Source organism: Rhamphochromis longiceps, linkage group LG18 (genome assembly GCF_057381845.1).
Source record: "Rhamphochromis longiceps isolate RC_006_pf linkage group LG18, R_longiceps_female_GT1.1, whole genome shotgun sequence".
NCBI classification, from domain to species: domain Eukaryota; kingdom Metazoa; phylum Chordata; class Actinopteri; order Cichliformes; family Cichlidae; genus Rhamphochromis; species Rhamphochromis longiceps.
Genome location: NC_140574.1, coordinates 11,958,324 through 11,979,426, shown reverse-complemented (window position 1 = coordinate 11,979,426; position 21,103 = coordinate 11,958,324). Strand labels below are relative to the sequence as shown.

Below are 21,103 nucleotides of genomic sequence, written 5' to 3'. Positions count from 1 at the left end.
TTAATAGCAGGACTGTAGGAGGAAGCTGGAAGCCCTTTTTTTTCTTTTACCACTTCAATTAATTTGTTGCTGCTATAAATATTATTTCATGTTAATGTGTTAATGTGCGATGTGCCTTGTTGTAGCTGGTTCAACTTGGATTCTTGAAATGATATAATTTACTGTGGTTGCATGCAAACTAACACTTCTACATAGTTAGGATATAAACTGCTAGAGCGTTGTCCACTGCTATGAAAACAGGCAAAATAAGAACACCTCCATATAACTTACACTTAAAAAATACAACAGATTAATACTATTAAATTATTATTATTATTATTCATTATTATTCCTATTTTGTCAAAGAGCATCACTGCAAGAAAATTGTCTAAAAAAGCTGAAAATGTTTATGTTGGTACTACTGTCAGATTTTTTTTTTTCTAAAATGGACACACAGTATCTTAGAATGGATAGCCTTTCTCCCTTTTTCATTCGAGATTTAACCCATGGCCGACACTTTGACTGATAAGACTGAGCAAACCAGTCTCCCTCAGCTCCATATCTCACCTGTTTCCTCACACAAGTCACCCATGGTCAGAGTCCGTAATGTGCCTCCATGCTGTATAAATACATACTGAGGTTTCCTGACACTTTTTCTCTACAAGACACTGTACTGAGCCTCACATATCCTGACCAGTGATAGCTTTGACAGATATGGAGAGATCAAGGCTGTTGAGGGAAACTTTGGCCTTGGTGAGAGTTTTAGAATGTCAATGTGTTGCTGGGAAAGACAGAAAAAAGGCCACCACCTAACAGAGAGATGGTGGCTGTTTGAATGAACACTGTAGTGCAAGTACGCTACAGGGCTCCAAAATAAGAAAATCAGAAGTCCTTGTTTTATTTTAAAAAGAATTATTTCCCCTGAAACAATATCTAACCTCTTTATCCCCAAAGGGGTTTCTGAGCTTCGTGCTCGAAAATGAAATGCCCAAAATTATTTGATTATTTCTCTGCAATTACAAACTCTGTGCTTACAATCTTGGTATCAAAATAAAGCTAACACTTGTGAAATTTCATCAGAGGTGTAAAGATTGCAGCAGATATTACTGTGTAAAAGTTACTGAGACTGGAACACAGAAAAAGGAAGTAGATTTTAACCTCGCCTAATTTCTTTTATTTATTTTTCAGCATATAACCATTTTAAAAATATGCTTCAGTTCACATTTCATTCCAGAAATTCAGTAACCAACATATAAACATCATCTGTGCAAAGATTTATTTTGATTTGTTTCTACAGTGAAATAGTGAAAAATTTACAACACTATCAATACATGAATAAATGTCAATTTTTGGTACACATTGGACACTAGGCCAGTTGAATTTTTTAGGTATTAAAGAGCAGAAATTAATTAATTTTATTAACAAGCCTAAAAATGCTTTTTTTACAAATATATTTTTCTAGGAATTAACCACACATTTACATGGCCTTTTCTGCCGTGCGCATGGAGCATTTAATTGGCCACTGGCCCTTTAAAATTTGAGGGGCTGTAACTTTGGTTTCTTTTGGTCAATTTGCATGATTGACACCTCTTTTTATTCGTTTGAGCCAATAGGAGCACAATAACGATGTCACGGTCATGTTACTTCAACCAATCAGAAGTTGCAAGGCCAAATCCCGTGGGCCCAAATTTACTGCATGTGGCGTCTGTCCAGTCACGTGTCTGTAGGTGGGTCTAAAATGGAGGTTGTTGACGGAAACGGCTCTGATGCAGCTAGTTAGGCATGGTAACTGCTGATAATCACGTGGCTACCGGCTACGACAAAAATAACAGAAATCAGGACGGTAAGCCAATTTCTGTCTTAGCATTTGCGCAGTGTGTGTTTTTGTGGTCTTCTTTTGCGACGCATTCAGTGAATTTTGGTCAGAGCGTGGTGAAACTTGGTGTTTGGGGTCAGTAATAGCTCTGGAAGATAACCAGCCTGTCTTTAGCCAGTTACATGAAGTTTGGAGAATTTCTTGTTTGGTGTTGTTTGTTTTGCGGATTTGTGTAACTGCTCGTTTAATCGTGGCTTGTTTTCGTTGTGTTTGGTGGTTGTAGAAACGATTTATAAGCGATTTTAGCTGAGATTCAGAGGTTTCTGTGGATACCACACATGTTGGGACTTATATTTCTCAACCCCTGTTATAACCGATTAAACGTGATCTCCTCCTTTTTCCCCCGGTACCAGGGGCGTGGGGCTTAAGTGGCTAAGACAATATTTACATTTCTGGAATAACCTTAAAACCAGTTATTGGGGAAATATATATCAGTGAGTGTCAAGGTTTAATGATATTACAAGTGGCCATGAAGTCATAATGGGTATGAATACTATGGTAATCTTTTTGAAGTTTTGTTTTTCCTGGGTGTAATAATTGCATTCAAACAGCAATTGGGTGCACAAGTTTGAATTGATTTATTATTTGATTTATTATGTATGGATTTATTATTGAAAAATTGTGTGTGTGTGTGTGTGTGTGTGTGTGTGTGTATACTTGGTTAATAAATTGCAACTTGACCAGGTGCGTGTAGCCATTAACAGGTGTGTGGCATAATTCCGATATTTGACCATCATTCTTGGCAAAGTAGAGTTCATTTAAATTGGTTGGTTTCCTGGCACAGACCAGGTTTTCCAAAACACAGGTTTGAGTTTGGGGCCTTTCCAGAAACTTAAAGTTAGCCTGCTTAATCCATTCCAGAACCAGGTTTAATTTGTGTTTGGGATCAACGTCATGTTAAAATACAAAATTTTGGCCCTAGTTACCAGCTAGCTGTTGATTTGAGGAGAAATTGAAGAATTTGGAGGTAGTCCTCTTCATTGTTCTGCAATGTATAAATATCACAGACAGCAAAAAAGTCCCAGACATGACGCTGCCACCACCATGCTTGACAGTTGGTACAGTGTTCTTAAGCTTGAAGGCCTCACCTTTACCTTTCATAAATTGGCATAACATCAAAATGCAATGAAAAGAAAACACAAGTCTTTCTACAGCATGAACAGAACAAATCCAGCTAACACAGTGAGCTTGCCAGGGTTTCTTTACATTGAATTCCTTCACATTTCAGATGGCATTGAAGTTTTTCACAAAAAGGCTGGTGAGTCGCAGAGTCACCTCATTACAGCAGCCTGTGTCACTGTGAAATTGAAGAGTCCGATTAGGCTTGTTTTTGTCGCTCTACGCTGTGGCCAATTTTGTCATTCTTCGCGGTGTTATGCAATACATATCAAGCAAATTGTTTGTGTTCCCCATTGAAATATAGAGTAGCACCGCCAAGGCTCCACAAAACGCTGGAGAAATATTAGGAGTGGATCACAAGTTAATTCCCCCTGCTCCAATTTTCTGCTGAAGCGAAATGAAATTTGAATTTGCATGGCTTGGGCCACTGCCCCTGAAAGCCTGTGATTTGTTTACATGACAGGGCCTATTATTGAGGTTGTGCTTTGATGTAGGAATACAGTATGGTAATGTCTATCCCCCTAATCCCACCTCACTCCTCATGGTGGAGAGCTGTATCATTCGTGATGTGATCTAAGCAGCTGAGACAAGGAGGAAGTAGTGAAGGAACCAGAAAGGGAAAGCTATATTAATATGAAAATCAGAGTTTGGCTGCATGCTCTACAGTATATCTGACAGCATAGGCCCTTGCATGGGCACGCAGTCACCTAGTGCATTATGATGAGTGAAAGCATTAATACAATATTTTCAGGAAAATAGTTTTAGCACTTTAATAGGAAGAGGAGAGAAAACAATTTGCCACTGCATTCGTTAAGAGTGGAAACACCCACATAAACCTTTATATGCCCATATAGCATTAGCACTCAAGAAGCCAAAGCAACCTTGTCTGTTTCACTTCTGGTATAGCCTTATCGTACAATATCATACAATAAATGTAGCAAGAGAAAATTTGTGATGATTTTACTGGAAAAATGACTGATGCCTCTCCGGAGACTGCTTATGTTGATTTACTTTCTCTATCTACCATATATTATTTACAAAGAAAACCTAGGCCTTAATGAGCACTAATTAAACACTGGAGACTAGGAGATGACTGGCAGAAAACATCGCAGCATGTGACAGACATCTGGTGGAAGATAAGTGAGCAGGCGTTGGCAGAGCTGGGAAGAACCTTACATTGGAAGCAGAGTAATGCTGGGGTCGTGTGAACCTGCACTTGAACCTGACTTTCAAACTCTGTCAATCAAGCTGGCTACAGCTGTCATGGTTCACAGGGCATGGGCTTAGAGGATTGGGAGTGTGTGTATGTGTGTGTACTGTATGTAAAAGACTGGATAAGAGCCAGTAAGTCGGTGTGCTTGTTTTGTGTGCAAGCATGTTTGCAGTTTGTGCTGGCTTCTGTGGCTATGTGAAGAGCAAGCTCGCATTTACAGTGTCAGCAATAGAGATTCTGTAACAAAAAAACTAACAAGAAAAAACTGCAAAACACAAAGCTGTGTTTAAGTCACAGTGAGACACAGTGCTTTGAACAATATATCTCCTTCCAGCTATTCACTTTGTCGTGTGTCAGTGAAACTTTGTAAAATGTAAAATTTGAATTTTTTAAAAAGCATAAATATCAAAAATCCTTTTATTAATCACCCTTTATTAATAACCTAAAAAGTAACAACTCTATCAGTATTTCTTTCAGATACACTGTGCTGTAACTGTACACAACAACTAATAAGGACTTTTTATGTTTTCTATAGCTTGATAATGATAAATGGTCACTCAAGCTCGTTAACACGCTATACTTAGATTTTTACATACTGTATATACCTGTAGGTTGGGTATCATTTAAATGCAATTAGTGCACAGTTAAATCTTGGGCCATGGCAGCAAGGTCTGACACACTCTGAGGGCAACCTCCTACAAGGGAGGGAAAGAGAAATTATGCAAAGAAGGTGATTTTGGTTTCTGGAAAATTTCCATGTAAAAATTCTTCAGGACGAAAAAGTATAAAATTGAACAAGCCATGGTAAGAACCCAGCGACTAAGCTGATTCACAGAGCATGGGTTTTCTGTGCAGTAGTTTTAAAATAAGTCACTTCTCAGTCCTGTTAAGGGTGACATCCTAGAACACAACTAGCAGCTCTACAATATTATCAGCACAAAATACCACACTGCAGAGCAAAACTGCTAAGCATTTCCCAAATCAGATACACTGTGATGTTATGAACTTGCAAAACATTCTCCAATCAAGGTCAAACTACTGCCATTTGTCAGCAGCACAGGCTTCAATTGTAGAATATGGGAGATGGATTAAACTAAGACTTAAGGAGAAAATCTATAGTGCTACAAACACTGATATAAACTGAGAAACTTGAAAGAAAGATCTGCAGAGACAGTAAAAAGGCTATCTTTTGCATAGAATGATATTCAAATGTCAGTTCTAGTTTAAATGAGGGAGGGAAATGTGTAGGCACATTATACAGGAGATAACGTGGCATAATGTCATTACTCTGCTTTTCCCCAATTCCTGTGTGCAGCTCTTTGAGACACAAACTGATAGATATCCTCTGGGTTTAGATCTTCTTTATGCAGTTCAATGGGGTGTGGTAACCATCATGTGATGGCACTGGGGAAGAGCTACAAATTTAGTCTTCTTTTAAGTGCAAGATACAGTTGAAATGTGGGATACAGTACTTTTATGCACTTAGGATTCCCACAAGGGGAGGGAGATGTAAAGTTTTTCTGTGGCTTGAGGGGAACATTTGGGAGTGTAAAATAACAGTAAAATGTTTCATACCTTATCTAAACCTATTATTCTTTTTATTAAAATTGCCTTTGAATAACTCCCATGTCTACCTCAGAGGAACTGTTCAGGATAAAATAATTTTTGGTCTTTGAAAATTTGGTTTGGTTTAAAATTTGTCAGCATAAAAAGTCAGTGGGGGATAAAGGATCTCTTTTTAATTTCTGAAAGCCTGCAGTTATGTCAACACAACTCTTATGTGTTACAAAGCTTGTGTTTTACACTGATCTGCACTAGATCTGTTGATAGAAAAACTAGCATATCATGTCTATTCTAAGTTTAAAACTGGCTTATTACACAAAAGTTACGCAAGTACAGCCCATAATCCTAGCCAAGGCATGCCATCTGCAATCTTGTATTCACCCACAACAACTGTAATCTATTCATGCTTTTGCAGTATCTGCCAGTTGGTTGCATATCTAACTAAACCAACCGATGCAGCCACAGCATTACTCTACTACAGATGGCAAAGTAAAATATTCATTTTTATCAAGATGTCATAATGGTCAGTTGTTACAAATTAAACCTATTCAAAATGGAAATACATCCCAGTGAGACCTACCAGTCAAACCACAGCATTGAAAATAAAATGAAAATACAGGTGCATTCTGAAAGCAATCACATTCAACCATTAACAAAACATATGACCAAGCAACTGCAATGTCTTGGAAAATGATTGTGGCATTTCAGCAATATCTCTTGGTTGATCTATATTCAGCCAGTCTATGGTCATTCTAAAGATTCACGACTGACATCAGTCAAAGAAAAAGCACAACGTCTTCTTTTAATGCTTTTTTCTTTGTTGTGTCATGAAATTTCTCTGTCAGTAAGAAGGCTGTTTAATGGACCTCAGACCTTTTACTTTGATTAAATGAACATTTCAGACAAATACTCACACAAGAGAAGAAAATCTGCATCTTTGCTAACACTAAACACAGCTACACTAACTACACTAAACACAAGTATAATGATTGTACAATTCCCAACCAACAGTCAACTTAGAAAGTGCTATAGTCTTTCATGGCTAAGATATCAAGTTTTAATACTAGATATGTGAGAGTGCTGCTTTTCCTCACCCCTTCCACCTAGTCTCATGTCTGCCACACCCACATCACCTTGCTCCCAGTTTTCCCATTAGCCTGTCTATTTCCATTCATCACTCTGGCATAGTGTACAATATATTCAAGATTCTCTGTCTCTCCAAATGTACTCTTCCCAGGTTGTCTTTGGATGTTCAATCAAGCATTCCAGCCTTGTTTTGTCCTGTTTACTTTATTGCCTTCTGAGATTTCTTGCCTTACTTACAGTCTTTATTCTGTTCTCACCCTCCTGTTTTGTTTGCTTGATCCTTTTTTCCCCAATTAACCCATAATCAACTTTTCCTGACTTGCTTTGGTGTGCATTTGGGATGTCCTCACTGCCTTCCCAACATTGGACTGTGACAGGAACTTTAAAAAGACTAACAAAAATTGACACAAACAAATAAATGAATAGCAGGCGGAAGACAAATCAATATTTTATTTACAAAATTGCACTTGCAAGATAACAGGGGGTGTTTAAATCCTTTCATACACAGGACAGTGTTCATCTAAACGCATCTAAAGGCGCTTTATCTACTAAGGTGATTTTGTTCATACAACAGAGCAAAAACCACAGATTTTCTCTATGTTCTGTCTCACCTAAAAAGAACCTCATGTTTAGCAATCTGTGATCCTGAAGTGATCTTACACAGTATCCATCATGAGGCAACCGTAGCCATGTTGTTGACAGTTGCTAATTTTAATGTTACTTTGAGACCGTTCTGTGTAAAATGGGAAATGAAGGAGAACGAAACAGTGATGCTCAAAGAAAGAAATAAAGGAGAAAAGGTGAAAAAATCTAGAGCGTGACATGGAGAATACGAGAAATAGCACATTAGCACTTATAGATTAGATGCCTCTCGTTCCCAGGCCCCACTGCAGCCCTGCAGATGTGCAGCGGTGACCACGCAACCTGCCGGTAGCGGTCATGTCTTAATTAACAAGCAGACATCTGATCAATAAGTGAGGAAAGATGGAGAGGGAGACGAGAAAGGTGGGCCCGCTTGCATGGTTCAAGGTTTTTGTTTTCTGTTGATGTGGAATAACATTAGAAATCAATAGCACAGCTAGCAGTGCCGCACTCTCTGACTCTCTATTCAGAAAAGGTGAAAAGGAGAACTCCATTTCAATTCTTTTCCCTTTTACCCATCTCCTTTCTGTCACAATAAATCATTACAGGGGATGATTTGTGACAGTATTGGTACATTTTGAATCAAAGCACTGTTGAGGCATTTTATAAACAACTCGTAGATTATTAAAGGAGAAATCTACTCCTTTTCTTTGCTGCCCTAAGAGGTAAACTCAAGGTTCCTCACTTTTGTAATGTGAATCTGCTAAGATATGCCATCTGCATGCCTTTTATAAATGAACCAAATAGGAAAAGCTGCTGTTTTCTTTTTTAAAGCACATTGTCAGTTTATTTGTGATAGCTACTACAGCTGTATGGATGAACGCACATTCAGTGAAAAATCATAAGATTTTAGTGATAGAGATGTGATGTATAGCAGTTTAGGCAAAACATGATATTTGAATGTCTATAAACTTCTTGTTAGTAATCATGATTGACTACAAATGATCTCTTTGACAGCATAAAAAGGATTTGCTTAACAGCAATAATTGAACTGACCGATACTGAAAATAGTGGGAAAGTAACTTATTGATATCTTAGAAGGATAATTATTAATTGCATTCTAGTTGTGTGCTGAGTCGTTGAGACACCTGTCTAGTGCACTGGGAGGACAAGTTGGGAAGACATTTCTAAACCGATGCTGATTCCACAACCATCAGCTCTAACAACTAATGCAAGTTAATTGGATGTGTAACAAACTGTGACTGTTAGATTAGAAGAAACTGATTAGGATGTTTGATTAGGAAACTGATTAGGAAGAAACTGATTAGAAACTGATTAGGAACAACCCAGGAACCACCAAGGTTCAAGACTGCCATGAACTGAAAACTGCTGGATCACTGTACACAGTAAAATGAGTTTTACATTGCCATGGACGGAGAGGCTGCTGATCAAAAAAAGGAGTCCATCTCCTAAATCGACAGCATCGAGCTTGCCTGAAATTTGAAGCTGTCCACATAGAGAAACCAAACGCTTTTCATTGCTCTGAAATCCTTCCTCTTGGGCATGAAGCTGTCAGATTTAAAGACATTCAGTAGGAAGCGGACTGAGCTGCCTTTAGTACGACAAGTTATGACGTGGCAACTTCTCAACATCTTCAACTTCCCCTCAAACCAACAGGCAAATGGCTGAAACTTGGACACAGTTGGGGGTTCCAACAGGACAATGATTCCAAACACATATCAAGACTGGTTTTGGAATGGATACAACAAGCTTATGCTGGCTTATTATTACTATTACTGCTGTTATTGTGGAATTTGTGTCTCATTTTATTTTCATTTCTGTAAAAAAACAAAAAACCTTTTGTCACTCATTTCCTGTCTCCAGCCATTTCATTTCGCATCCACCTCAGTTCCTATTGTAATCTTGTCAAACCTAGCCACTGGTCTGTACTTTTGGCTGTTCTAAACCATTTAAAGTGAGTCAGGGGTTACATACGCACTCTATATTTTATCAAAAAAAAAAAAATCGTAAAAAGCCCCAAATTATCATGACATGCAATAAACAAAAAAAGGAAAATTATCATTACTATGTTATGTTTGTGGGTTTTGAAAATGACATTTTTTGGATAAATCCACACCAACAATTTGTGTTTACACTAAAAAGGATATTGAAAGACAGTGTGTCACTGCAAAATATGTACATCCAAATCCTAACTTATAGATCACCGTGAAAAAATAATTTAATATTTATGTTCAGAGCAATAACATCACATTTACAAACACTTCAGGATGTAACTTGAGACTAAATATTCTGGTGTGTGTGTGTGTGTGTGTGTGTGTGTGTGTGTGTGTGTGTGTGTGGTAGAGAGAGACTGTGTGTATACGTCAGTTAAAGTTTATCAGTGTTTGTGGAGTATTCTGGGAATTCTTGGACAGGATGGCCATTCTGTGATAAGGCTTTCACATTTGGTTGTAGCCAGAAGGCTGCTGGGGCTGGTGGGAACTCTAATCAGTCTCTCCCCACCTGCCTCCATCACCCTCTTTCATGTGAGTTACTGATCCACCTCTGGACAAAAATCGTATGTTTATTTTCTTTTCTTTCTCAGTGCAAACTTTTGGTCAAAAATTGAATTTGATGCCCAGGGGCAAGGTGGAAAATTGGGAAAAATAGCTTATTTTCCTCACATTCAACCTTTTGCTACTCTTTCTAATGAATGGCAGAATAAGATATCTGTGGGAGATGCTATTCTGTGCTGTGGAGCAATCTCTGCAATTTAAAACTCATCAATTCATGTTTACACAAAAAAGAATGAATATTGAAAGACTATGTTTACTGCAAAATATGTACATTCATTGGCCACTTTGTTAGGTACGCCTGTTAGTCATCTAGGATGTAGACACATCAAGATGACCTGCTGAAGTTCACACCTGGTATCAGAATAGAAAAAACTGTGATAGGAGTGACTTTCAATGTGGCATGGGTATTGTTCCAAATGGGCTGGTGCAAATATTTCAGAAAGTGATGGTCTACTTGGTTTTTCCCACACAACCATATCAAGGGTTAACAGAGAATGGTCCATTATCCAGTGAGAGACAGTTCTCTGGATGAAAATACTTTTTTGATGCCTGAGGTCAGAGGAAAATAACCAAAATGTTCAAGTTCACAAGAAACAGTAACTCAAATATACACACATTACAACCAAAGTATGAGGAAGAGCATCTCTGAACTCATAACACAGTCTTGAAGCAGTTGGGTTACAGCAGTAGAAGACCACAGCGAAGGCCACTCCTGCCAAATAAGAACAGTAATCTGATACTACAATTTGCACAAAGAATGGAAAAATGTTGCCTGAAGAGCTTCATATTTATTTTCAGTTGGTACGGTCAGAAGTTGGAGTAAAAAACATAAACGCATGGATCTATCTTGCCTTGTGTCCACAATTCAGGACCAAAGTCTCTGAGGAATACTTCCAGCAGCTTGTTTAATGAAAGTCATGAAAGGTTAATAATAATAATGGATTGGATTTATATAGCGCTTTTCAAGGCACCCAAAGCGCTTTACAATGCCACTATTCATTCACTCTCACATTCACACACTGGTGGAGGCAAGCTACGGTTGTAGCCACAGCTGCCCTGGGGCAGACTGACAGAAGCGAGGCTGCCATATCGCGCCATCGGCCCCTCTGGCCAACACCAGTAGGCAAGTAGGGCAAAGTGTCTTGCCCAAGGACACACAACGACCAGGACAGAGAGCCCCGGGATCGAACCGGCGACCTTCCGGTTACAGATACGCTTCCCAACCCCCTGAGCCACGGTCGCCCGTTAAAGATGTTTTGATGCTAAAAAGGTGTCTCACTGGTACTAGTATCATGTACTCCATAAAGATCATGGTGAATGTATTGTATATCTGTCTTATGCCTGCCTCATATTTTTATTTTTCCTTAGTTTTGCATTTGTATTGGCTCAGTGTCACTACAGGTAGCATAAGGTGACACCTGACCTTACAGAGGTTGCACAGGTATTCCAAATTCATGATGGCACATGATCATGATGCTGTTGGCAGAAGTTTTGCTGCGTCTCCCAGCACAGTCTCAAGAGCATGGAGGAGATTCCAGGAGACAGGCAACTATTCTTGGAGAGCTCCGAGTGCAAGAGCATCATAATATGGCCTCCAGCAGGCCACTGGTGTGAATGTATCTGACCAAACAATCAGAAACAGACTTCATGAGGGTGCCTTGAGGCGGTTGGTGGGCTAGTGGGCCTTGTGCTCACCAACTCAACCGGCATGTCCATGAAGGGATGTAAAGACCTCTACAGACTCGGCAACAGCGCCCGAACTGCAATTAGGTACTGAGATGAAATCCTTCGACCTACTGTCAGACTCAGTGTTGGTGCAGTGGGTCCTGGGTTCCTTCTGGCTCATAACCATGACCGGGAGTGGTAATTGTAGTCAGAGTATGCAGGCAGTTCCTGGAGAATGAAGGATTTGATACCACTGACACAGGCAGGTTGCACCTCAGACTGTCCAGAAGTTCAATTGATGCCCTGATCCAGATCTGGGAGGAGATCCTGACAGGATGCATTCATCGTCTCATTAGGAGCATTTCCCAACATTGTCAGGCTTACATATAAGCATGTGGAGGCCTTACAAACTACTGAGTAACATTTTGAGCAATTAAAATGAAATTTCCGAAAAAGAACAAGCCTGCAGAACCATTTTTTTACTGTGAGGTTTTGGTGTTTGTTAATTCAATCATCTGTAGTTTGATAGTTTTCAATTCCATCAAACGATGTAGCATCCTTTCTTTTCTAACACATTACACAGCCCATATTAGTATACATATCCAGCATGTTTTTCTTCCAAGTGAGATCAGATGTGTATTCAAAATGTTCCTTTAATCTTTTGAGCAGTGTAATAATAAGAATATTAGAGACCTGTGAAACTGTTACTTCTGAAACAAAAAGTGTTGCTCGCTCAAATAGGAAACCTCATTGACACAACATAAATCTACTCGTTATTAAAGAAGGCAAGGCTAAATTTGGAACAACAGCCTGGTAATTGTAAATGTATTCACGTTTCACTGATGTGTCCCTGATGATTACCATTTAATCAGCTGCAAATGCTCTTAATTACAAGATTAGTCTCCTACCAATTAGCCAATGTGCTAATGGTTCTAATCTGCCATTGAAGTTGACTGAATTCTAATTAGGGACTAACTGTTTTAATTCACCTAGGGCCCATCTGATGGGTCATTACCAACCTAGTTACCCTCCTATAAACTCACTGCAGAAAGCAGCACAGGTCCCATTTGGAGAGCAGCTGTGGAGGCTTTATGATCATCATGTGGGTGATTTCCATGCATCATGAAATGACAGTGTTTCCATTTCCTTTCCTCACAGAGGCATTCTGATGACTCACTGAAAAAAAAAAAACGCTATTATTCTCTGTAATATCACACTTTATGTAAATTAAACGCGCACCATAAGTTCCCTTGATTTTACTAAACAAAGCATGGTTGTTTAAATATAGGAAAAAGAGGGATTGACTCTTGTTGAAGAGTATTGAAATTAAAATATGTCAAATATGGTTATAGGCTTGAAAAAGAGCTCAGCACCAAATACCTTTTTTAGGTGCCAGTGGACAGAATGGCAAAATTAATTAAACAGATCTTTTGGACAATTACCCAAAAATAATGGATGTTCATAATCAGAAAACAATTCTACTGATAAAAATATCAGTAGCTCTCATTGCCATCAGAAAACAGCTGATAAAAGGCTATTAGCTGATAGCCTTTTATGGATCTCACCACATTTATGGTTACATTGTTTTCTACAATTGCTCCACATCTGCAAGGTGCTTTGTAACCCAACTCTTCCCCAGCTCCTCCCTCTCATGACATCATCTAAGTTACAGCAAATATTGTTGAGTTTATGCTCTTCTCATCTTGGGATATTTTGTAGGTATACAACCTAACAGATAGCAAGTTGTGCACTAAATATAGCCATCACACCAAACACCAATTCAGGCATTTATTTTTCTGACAGTAATGGTCTTGACTGGCTATTGACTGCACGGCCAGAAGATTTTCAAAGCAAACACTTAACTGAAGTAAGTAAGGTAACTCTTGATCTACAGCTTGACTCAATGATTATTTCTTAATCCTCCAGCCATTCGTCTGTCAAGTTATTTTTCTGATAAATAATTAAGAAATTTAGTATCAGCTCAGTCTGCTCCTTCTCCCAAAATTCTGGTCAAATTAAATAAAAAGGCTGCATTGAACTTAGCCTTTGCAAACTAAACACTTGTGAAAGTTTAAAAGGTTACTATAAGAGTGGTACTCAGCGTCCTATCTTTCTGAATTACACTGTAAAAAAAAATCCTAATATAAAAGTATTTTACTGTGTATTTTACAGTTTTGTACTGTTCTTCTAGAATATCGTTACATTTACATCAATAGACTTTGATTTCACATTTCAAATGTAAATGCAATGGGGAAGGCTTTAGGACCCAGGGGACCCAAGTAGCAGCAGGTGCTCGTCGTTTCATTTGTACTGATGAGCGGCTGTGAACAATTGTTGTGTGAGTAGGTGAAGAGCCTGAGAAGTTTTAATTGTCTTCTACACAAACGGTTGTTTTAAACCTCTACAGCAGAGTTTCGAGGTACAGGCTGTTTTTCTTTCAGTGCTTTTTTTAAAAATTCGTTGAAATGTATTTGATGTTTATTGTATTTTATGTTTCTAGTAGTGATTTTAGAAGACAAGCCAGGTGTGCAGCAAACACAATTGTCTGCTGGAGGTATGTTAACTTAATACATTTGACATTTAAAAAAAAAAAAAAAAAAAAAAAAGTATATTTATGCACTACAATCTAATTTATATTGTACTGCCTTCTGCAGGACAGGCTGCACATGTGAATTTGTCACTGTTTTTTTTCCTCCTTCTCTTTTTCTTTGCGTTTTTCTCCCAAGTTGGTTTTAGAGTAGGGTCACCTTTTAAAACTGATTTTTTTTTTTTTATGCTGGGTTTGTTTTTATTTCTACTGGGCTGGTGCAATATTAGTCGGGCAATGTGCAATCCCGGAGCTGGGCTCTTACCTTAGGGGAATTAGGTCTTTTAGAGGTGCTCCGTGTGGATTTGCAGTGAATAAGTTTTATTAAGAGTGATTTTAGTGGCACCAATTATTGCCTGAACTAAAACACAGTGCATGCGATAAGTGTTCTGTTGGGCTCGTATTTATTTGGGGTGGATTTGTTTCTTTTAAAGCAGCGAGCATCTGGGACCACCGGGGTAGAGCAAGCCCTCAGGTGATAGTTGCATTGCTGGCACCCATACGGAAAAGAAATGGTAAAAACTGTGAATACAGAAAGAAATAGTAAAAAATGTGATTACTCATGAAAGTGGCCACTTTCTCATTACTTTCATATATTGTTTTAGTAAGTATCCAAAACATACAAGTTTCATTATATAATTTTTCAAGGGACCTTATATCTGTTTTCACTCTTATATGCTTTTCATACAAGTTTCACACAAGACAGATACAAACTTTATAAGATTTATATATATCTTTTCCATATGGGCAGGTTGCACCAATAAAACTATATTGTGGTCGTTAGTGACCTTCCCCATTTTGATGTTTTAGGCCTTTTGCAAACCCTTTGTTTTCTTTTAAAATAATAAATTTTAACGTATCTGACTGATATCGACCCTCTTGTCCCGTTTATTCTGGGCTCGTTTCTGTAAGAGCTTTGGTCCTGAAAGTTTGCATGAGTAGTATAGAGGCCCTTAGCAGTTACTCGGTGGCTTTTACTCGCTACATAAATTAACGTAAAATCACTGTAATGTAATAAAACATATATATATATTTTTTTTTTTATGTATTTGTCTGTACATATGCATATTTAGATTGTTAAAATACATTCACAAATGTATCATGATTTCACAAATATTTGTCCGTTATTTGAAAATGTAATGCTATGGAAAAATGCATAAAATGATTCTTATAAACTTTTTTTACATCAAATAATTATTATTATTATCATTATTGAGTGAATGGGTCAAATGCAGAGAAAAACAAGTAATTTCCCCATGGGGATCAATAAAGTATCCATTATTATTATTATTATTATTATTATTATTGCTATTTAGGGCAATCGTGGCTCAAGAGTTGGCAGTTCGCCTTGTAATCAGAAGGTTGCCGGTTCGAGCCCCGGCTCCGACACTCTTGGTCGTTGTGTCCTTGGGCAAGACACTTCACCTACCGCCTACTGATATTGGCCAGAGGGGAATTATAAAGTGGAATTGTAAAGCGCTTTGAGGGTCTCAAAATGCGCGATATGAATGGAATCCATTAATTTGTTCCTAATTTAATGTTTAAAAGCACTTGAAAAAGGCAAAATCCCATGTAAAATTAGGGCAACAAATTGTATTTTCATTACTGGAAATAACCGTATTTTTGAGTTATTTTCTATTATTTTACGGTATTATTTTAGCGCCCCAGCTGCCGGAATATTACTGTTTTGTTTTTTTTTGTTTTTTTTTAAAGATGTTTTTTCTAACAGTGTACCTTTGTACCAATTTCTTTCATTAGGAAGCCTGCTTATCAACATGAATCCAGTCTTTCAATCATTCATCTCACTTCATATCTGGACAGTGGGGGACGAAATGTAAAGTACTGTCTCCAGGCAATTTTTTTTTTTTTCAAGTGGTTTCTGCACACAGGATGATTGCAGACACTCAATGATGCCAGTGGTTTCACAGTCAGGTGATTGTAACTGACTGATACAAACAGTGAACATTAACAACAATACAAGCCAGTAGTATTGTTAGACCTACAAGTCAAAATCATTTGTCATTCATTCAGTAGCACTGAACATAAACACAAATATGCAACTACAACAACCTATTAAGGTAGGTGTGTGTGTGTGTGTGTGTGTGTGTGTGTGTGCATGCATGCATATATATGATAAGCTCATAGTTTTTGTTCAAACAGAATGATTTAGGGGGAAAACAACTTTTACGTGCTTGTAACTGTTTACTTATCCATTTTAAAAAGCCCTAAATTAGCTATCTTTTCTGTGGCTTTCAAAAATATTGAGACCTATCAAACACTCTGCAGTACTTTCTGAAAACCTGACAGTTTTGTAGATGGAAATTTACGTAGTTTAAAAAAAATCAATAGCTCATAATGATGACATGGAAAGATGATTTTAAATTTTTGCAGATGTAATTGACAATAATGGACACTGCCAGCCAGGACTGATTTTAACTGACACAAGGTCCAAGAAACTCTCTGCAGACCTTTCTGTTAAAACTGTGACACGGTGTGGATCAGCAGTGTAAAATCATTTCTAAAGTTTCAGTTTCCATAAATCTGTCATCTCAGTGACTCTGAAATAAGGGAGGTTTGGAATGACCAGACCTTTTTATGGAGTTGGTTGTCAACCAACTCTGCCGTTGTTCATCAGTCAAACCTTTATACTAGAAATGCTAAATATAATGAACCAAGAAACACATGAAAGCTCACATCTGAGTTGACAAACAGAATTTAAAGTAAAATATAAAGGAAAAGATTCTATGTCCTGATGAGACAGACTGTTCTGAACCCTGCTGTCGAATACTATGTCTGTTGAACAGCCTAAGGGCAAATACCTTTACAGTGAAACATGGTGGTGAACCTCAATAGCAAGGACAGGGAGAATGCTCAGATGTGCCACGGGAATGAAATCAGCCACAAATCAAAGAGTCCAAAGACTACTACTACTTCTTCATCGTGGCTAAGTTGTTTAGACTGGGAGTAAAATATTGACCCCCAAAATGCTCATCTTTGCAAGTCCATCTTAATAAAGCAGGTAAAAATCTGCTCAACGTGGAAAAAAACAGCTGAAGTGCAAAAATGCTAAGAATCTGAATACTTTCTGAGGAAACTATTACTACTGAACATTACCATATGTAAAAGAGCTTACCTGCCCTGCACTTTGATGTCAGAGATTGCGTAGAAGTATCTAGATAGGTTGTTCTCATCTACCATGGTGGCTCCAGTGGCTGGCTTCAGCAGCCTAATCCTTAGATCAGTGATTGTGAAGAAGTCTCTCAGGTTCTTGGTGGTATCCAACTGGCCATATAGTGAGGCCATGTTGTGTAGTCGAGGCCCAGCAAACAATGCAAAGCGGTCCTTTATCTCAAAACGTACTGTCTTGTCATTCTTCCACACGTACCCTCTAGAGTAGTCCTCGGTACAAATGATGTCCAGCAAGGTCTGCTGGGTGAGGTCATTCGCTGTCTTGGGCTCCATGGTGAAAGCGTCCAGGCAGTCAGTGGCGTAGAACTGGTAAGGGGTCCAGGTCCGGCCGTAGTCGAGTGATTTTTCCAGGACCATCTGTTCTGGTCGGCCTGACTCGAATGTGAGTACGATGTCATCAGTCAGCTCAATTGTCTTGTTCCATGACAGCGTGATGTTGACCTGCAGAGGCTTTGGGTATTTCTTCCATGACGTTGATTGCCAAAAAGTTGTCGGGTTGCGACCCTCAATGTCAAACATCAACTCTGGAGGATGAGCCAGCTCCTCAGTGGCAGCATCACATTCATTGTTGCACATATAAGGATTCTCCTATAAAAAAACAAAAAAAGATACAAGTATCGATTAACATGTTTGTTTTTGCCCCATTCTGTATGTGATGCAATCCAGTATTTAAAAGTATATTCTTAAAAATGTATTACTTTAAAAATGCCCATTGAGCGATGATGTGAGCTCTTTAACATGTGCAAGAAAACTTCAGTATCTGTAATAATTTTAGTGAAAAGCACAAGACAACTGTAGCATAAAAATGAATGCAACATCAAATTTACCAAAAGAAAGTTAAAACTGCACGACCTATTCATGAGAGTGAATTAAGATTTCACAATTCGCTGACAAGCGTTCAGTGTGCAAGGTATGTTGAAAATGCACTTCTTTATACACTGCTTCCCTTTTAACACCTGTACAATCTATCAGGGAGCAACTCCCTCAGCTAAACAGGCAGGCAGGCAATGCTACAGCACATGGATTTGATCAGAACTGATCAAAGCAGCAGTAAAACATTAGAAATGCAGCCAATACTGAAACATTTTAACGTGCCAGTTTACCTTTGCACAGAAATTGTTTTCTACTATGTACTTGACAGTTTAAAAGCTGCCCTTTGTGGTTTTAGAAAAGAAAGCTTGGCAAGTGACTTGTCAAAACGGTAGGTAAATATTTAGTTTTTCATAAAGTATTCAGTAGAAATGCCACAACTTACAAAACAGTTATAAGGCAACATTGAGCAATATTCTCATCCAAAAATATCCCACAGGTTGAGGTACTTTAACTTGAAAAGTTATTTACTTTTACATTGCCTTGTTGGCTCACGATCCCACTGCTGTACTCAGTAACATTCTATCACATTCAGGGCCAATGTGTATTTTATAATCTGCTCCAGGAGACAGTGACCCTCTCACTAAGATGACACTGTGGATGCCATATTCTAGCTGCACGAATTCCCTGCCTAAACTGCCACCCAAATTGCTTTCGTAATTGATATTCCTGTGTTGTATTTCAGGTGAGATGGGAATGGAATCCTGATGAGTGTTTCTTATGAAACACGCAAAGGGACATGCATTTTTCATAGGCCTGTGTCTGCTCTGTACCATAGTGAGTCTGGATGTTTGAGTGAGCATGTTTGTGAGAGGAAAAGAGGAGCTCTTGATGTCTGTGTGTTTGTTTGTGAGTGAGAGGGATAGAGAGCTCTGAATGTGTTTGTTTGTGTGTGTGTGTATGTATTTGTGTGTGTGTGTGTGTGTGTGTGTGTGTGTGTGTGGATGGCAAAGAGAGGAACAGAGAGAGCTGAAACAGGCCCAGAGAGCAGAAGACACACTCCAATTGACATTCCTCTCACCTCTGCTGCAGGAACAATGAGGTTAAGTGCTGAAGAGATTCAGATCAACTGTAAAGCGGTTCGATAATCAGCAATCATCCAACACTACACGCAAAATTATCTAAAGGTGAGAAAAGTGCTATCTGCAACATTAGTCACTTATCTCTCCAATATTGTAGTGCATTCAACCCAGACTGCCACTTTCTCTGAAGATCACTGCCAGGAATACTGATAAGCAGACGCTATTATATTTCATTTGAAAAGACCAGTAGCTGTTTTTTGTTTTTGAGTAAGTGCATCAAATATCTCCTCCCCAAAGAGGGGAAAAAAAAAAGTGATGCTTTATCTTCTTCACAGGAAAATGTATGGATGACTTCCCTGCTTTAGATATAGCTCTCCAGAGACCGCATTATTTCCTGTGAGACTATGATATGTTATCAGTTCCTTACTCCTCAGCTAAAAGTGATAACTATTTGATGACAAGACTGAAAGATTGTGGGTCACTAGGCCTGCTCAGCTGACTCAAAGGAGCATTGCATGATCCAATTAGGAGGGTAATAAGGGTTATGCTGCCACCACAGATTGTAAGAATAAGAGAGAGTGGGAGGGAAAGTGAATGTAACCTTTTTTAAAGCAAGACTTCAGCTGCTAAAAGTATTCTCCTCTCACGCCCATGCACACCCACACACATACAAAGCTAACACAAAAGCTTGAAAGGCCGGGCTGTAGAAACACAGAGAAAGAGAGATTTGAAGGAGAGAGTTGCGCAGTAATAGGCAGGTTGGTGGCTGCCTGAGTTCTGCCACAGGGACAATAAATTGTACTTGAGTCAACTGTTTACCAGTGATGTGTGCTAAGGCTCCTTATATTCCCTACTTGTGCTTGAACAGCCTTGGAGGTCTGCTCAGAGCTCAAACCTTAATGTTACCTAGAGAGAGAGGGAGGGAGAGAAATATATTGTAAGAGAGTGATTTCCCTGTTGTCATTCAAGACCATGAATTTTCACCTATATTTGATTTATTTGTTGTCATGGTTTGGTTCGGGGAGCAGTGGGGTGGCTGTTTTTGCATCTTCCGAAATGGCAGCCTTATTCACAGTCGATATGAAGAACTCCGACCACGGCGTCCGTAGCTAATGAGAAAAACAATTTCCCAGCAGAACAGTGAGAAACAGAGTGAACAGAGGCTTTAAAAAGAGAGAAATTTGCTTCATCACACTCAATGGCGTGTCCAGCGGGGTGGCCTGGGGGGGCACAGGCCACCCCCCCCCAACCAGACTGGCCACCCCAGGTGCCACCCCAAAGGCAAAACAATAAAATTCAATCAAATATCAAATGTCCGATTATGTTTTCACGGTGACGCTCAGATATCCGAGTGTAAGTGAATGCAGCATCGGCTTCTGCGCTATGTGCATCACGTTAGCAAAGGTAGGAGAGCCAAGCACGAAAGACGTCACTGCAGGAAACAATTTTTCGGTGAAAGAAAATGAGGACAGAATAAATGTCCTGGTAAGTAATATTAAGTTTGTTGAGTTTAGTAAACTTCGGCGAAATTAGAATACCAAGGAAAAAATAACACTTAAAGAATTATTGCAGCCGTGGAATATTTCAGACAGTATGCTACAGAGGGGAGCTAACATAAGAGTTATGAGTTATAAGATGTAATCTAAGTCGTAACATTGCTGTATGGAGCTGCAGATTTGGTTGCAGGTTAACATAGCTGGACTGGCCATCGGGCTTATTTGACTTATTTTTTATTTTTTTTGTAACGGCATGAACAATGAGAGGTGGTGGATTGGC

At 38.8% G+C, this 21,103-nt stretch overlaps 2 protein-coding genes across 3 annotated transcripts in view; one reads left to right on the top strand and one right to left on the bottom strand.

The window, feature by feature from the left end:
- Positions 1-21,103, bottom strand: part of LOC146647808 (netrin-G1-like) — a 66,395-nt gene that overhangs the window by 16,690 nt on the left and 28,602 nt on the right. For both annotated transcript variants that reach the window (XM_085390078.1, XM_085390079.1), the window contains exon 3: positions 17,380-18,023. In XM_085390078.1, the coding sequence (XP_085246204.1) occupies positions 17,380-18,023 (644 nt within the window). The remainder of the gene's footprint in view (positions 1-17,379; positions 18,024-21,103) is intronic.
- LOC146647807 (uncharacterized) overlaps positions 20,530-21,103 on the top strand; it is a 56,117-nt gene continuing 55,543 nt past the window's right edge. Inside the window, exon 1 of the mRNA XM_085390080.1 lies at positions 20,530-20,812. Within this exon, the coding sequence (XP_085246206.1) occupies positions 20,639-20,812 (174 nt within the window). The 5' untranslated portion in view covers positions 20,530-20,638. The remainder of the gene's footprint in view (positions 20,813-21,103) is intronic.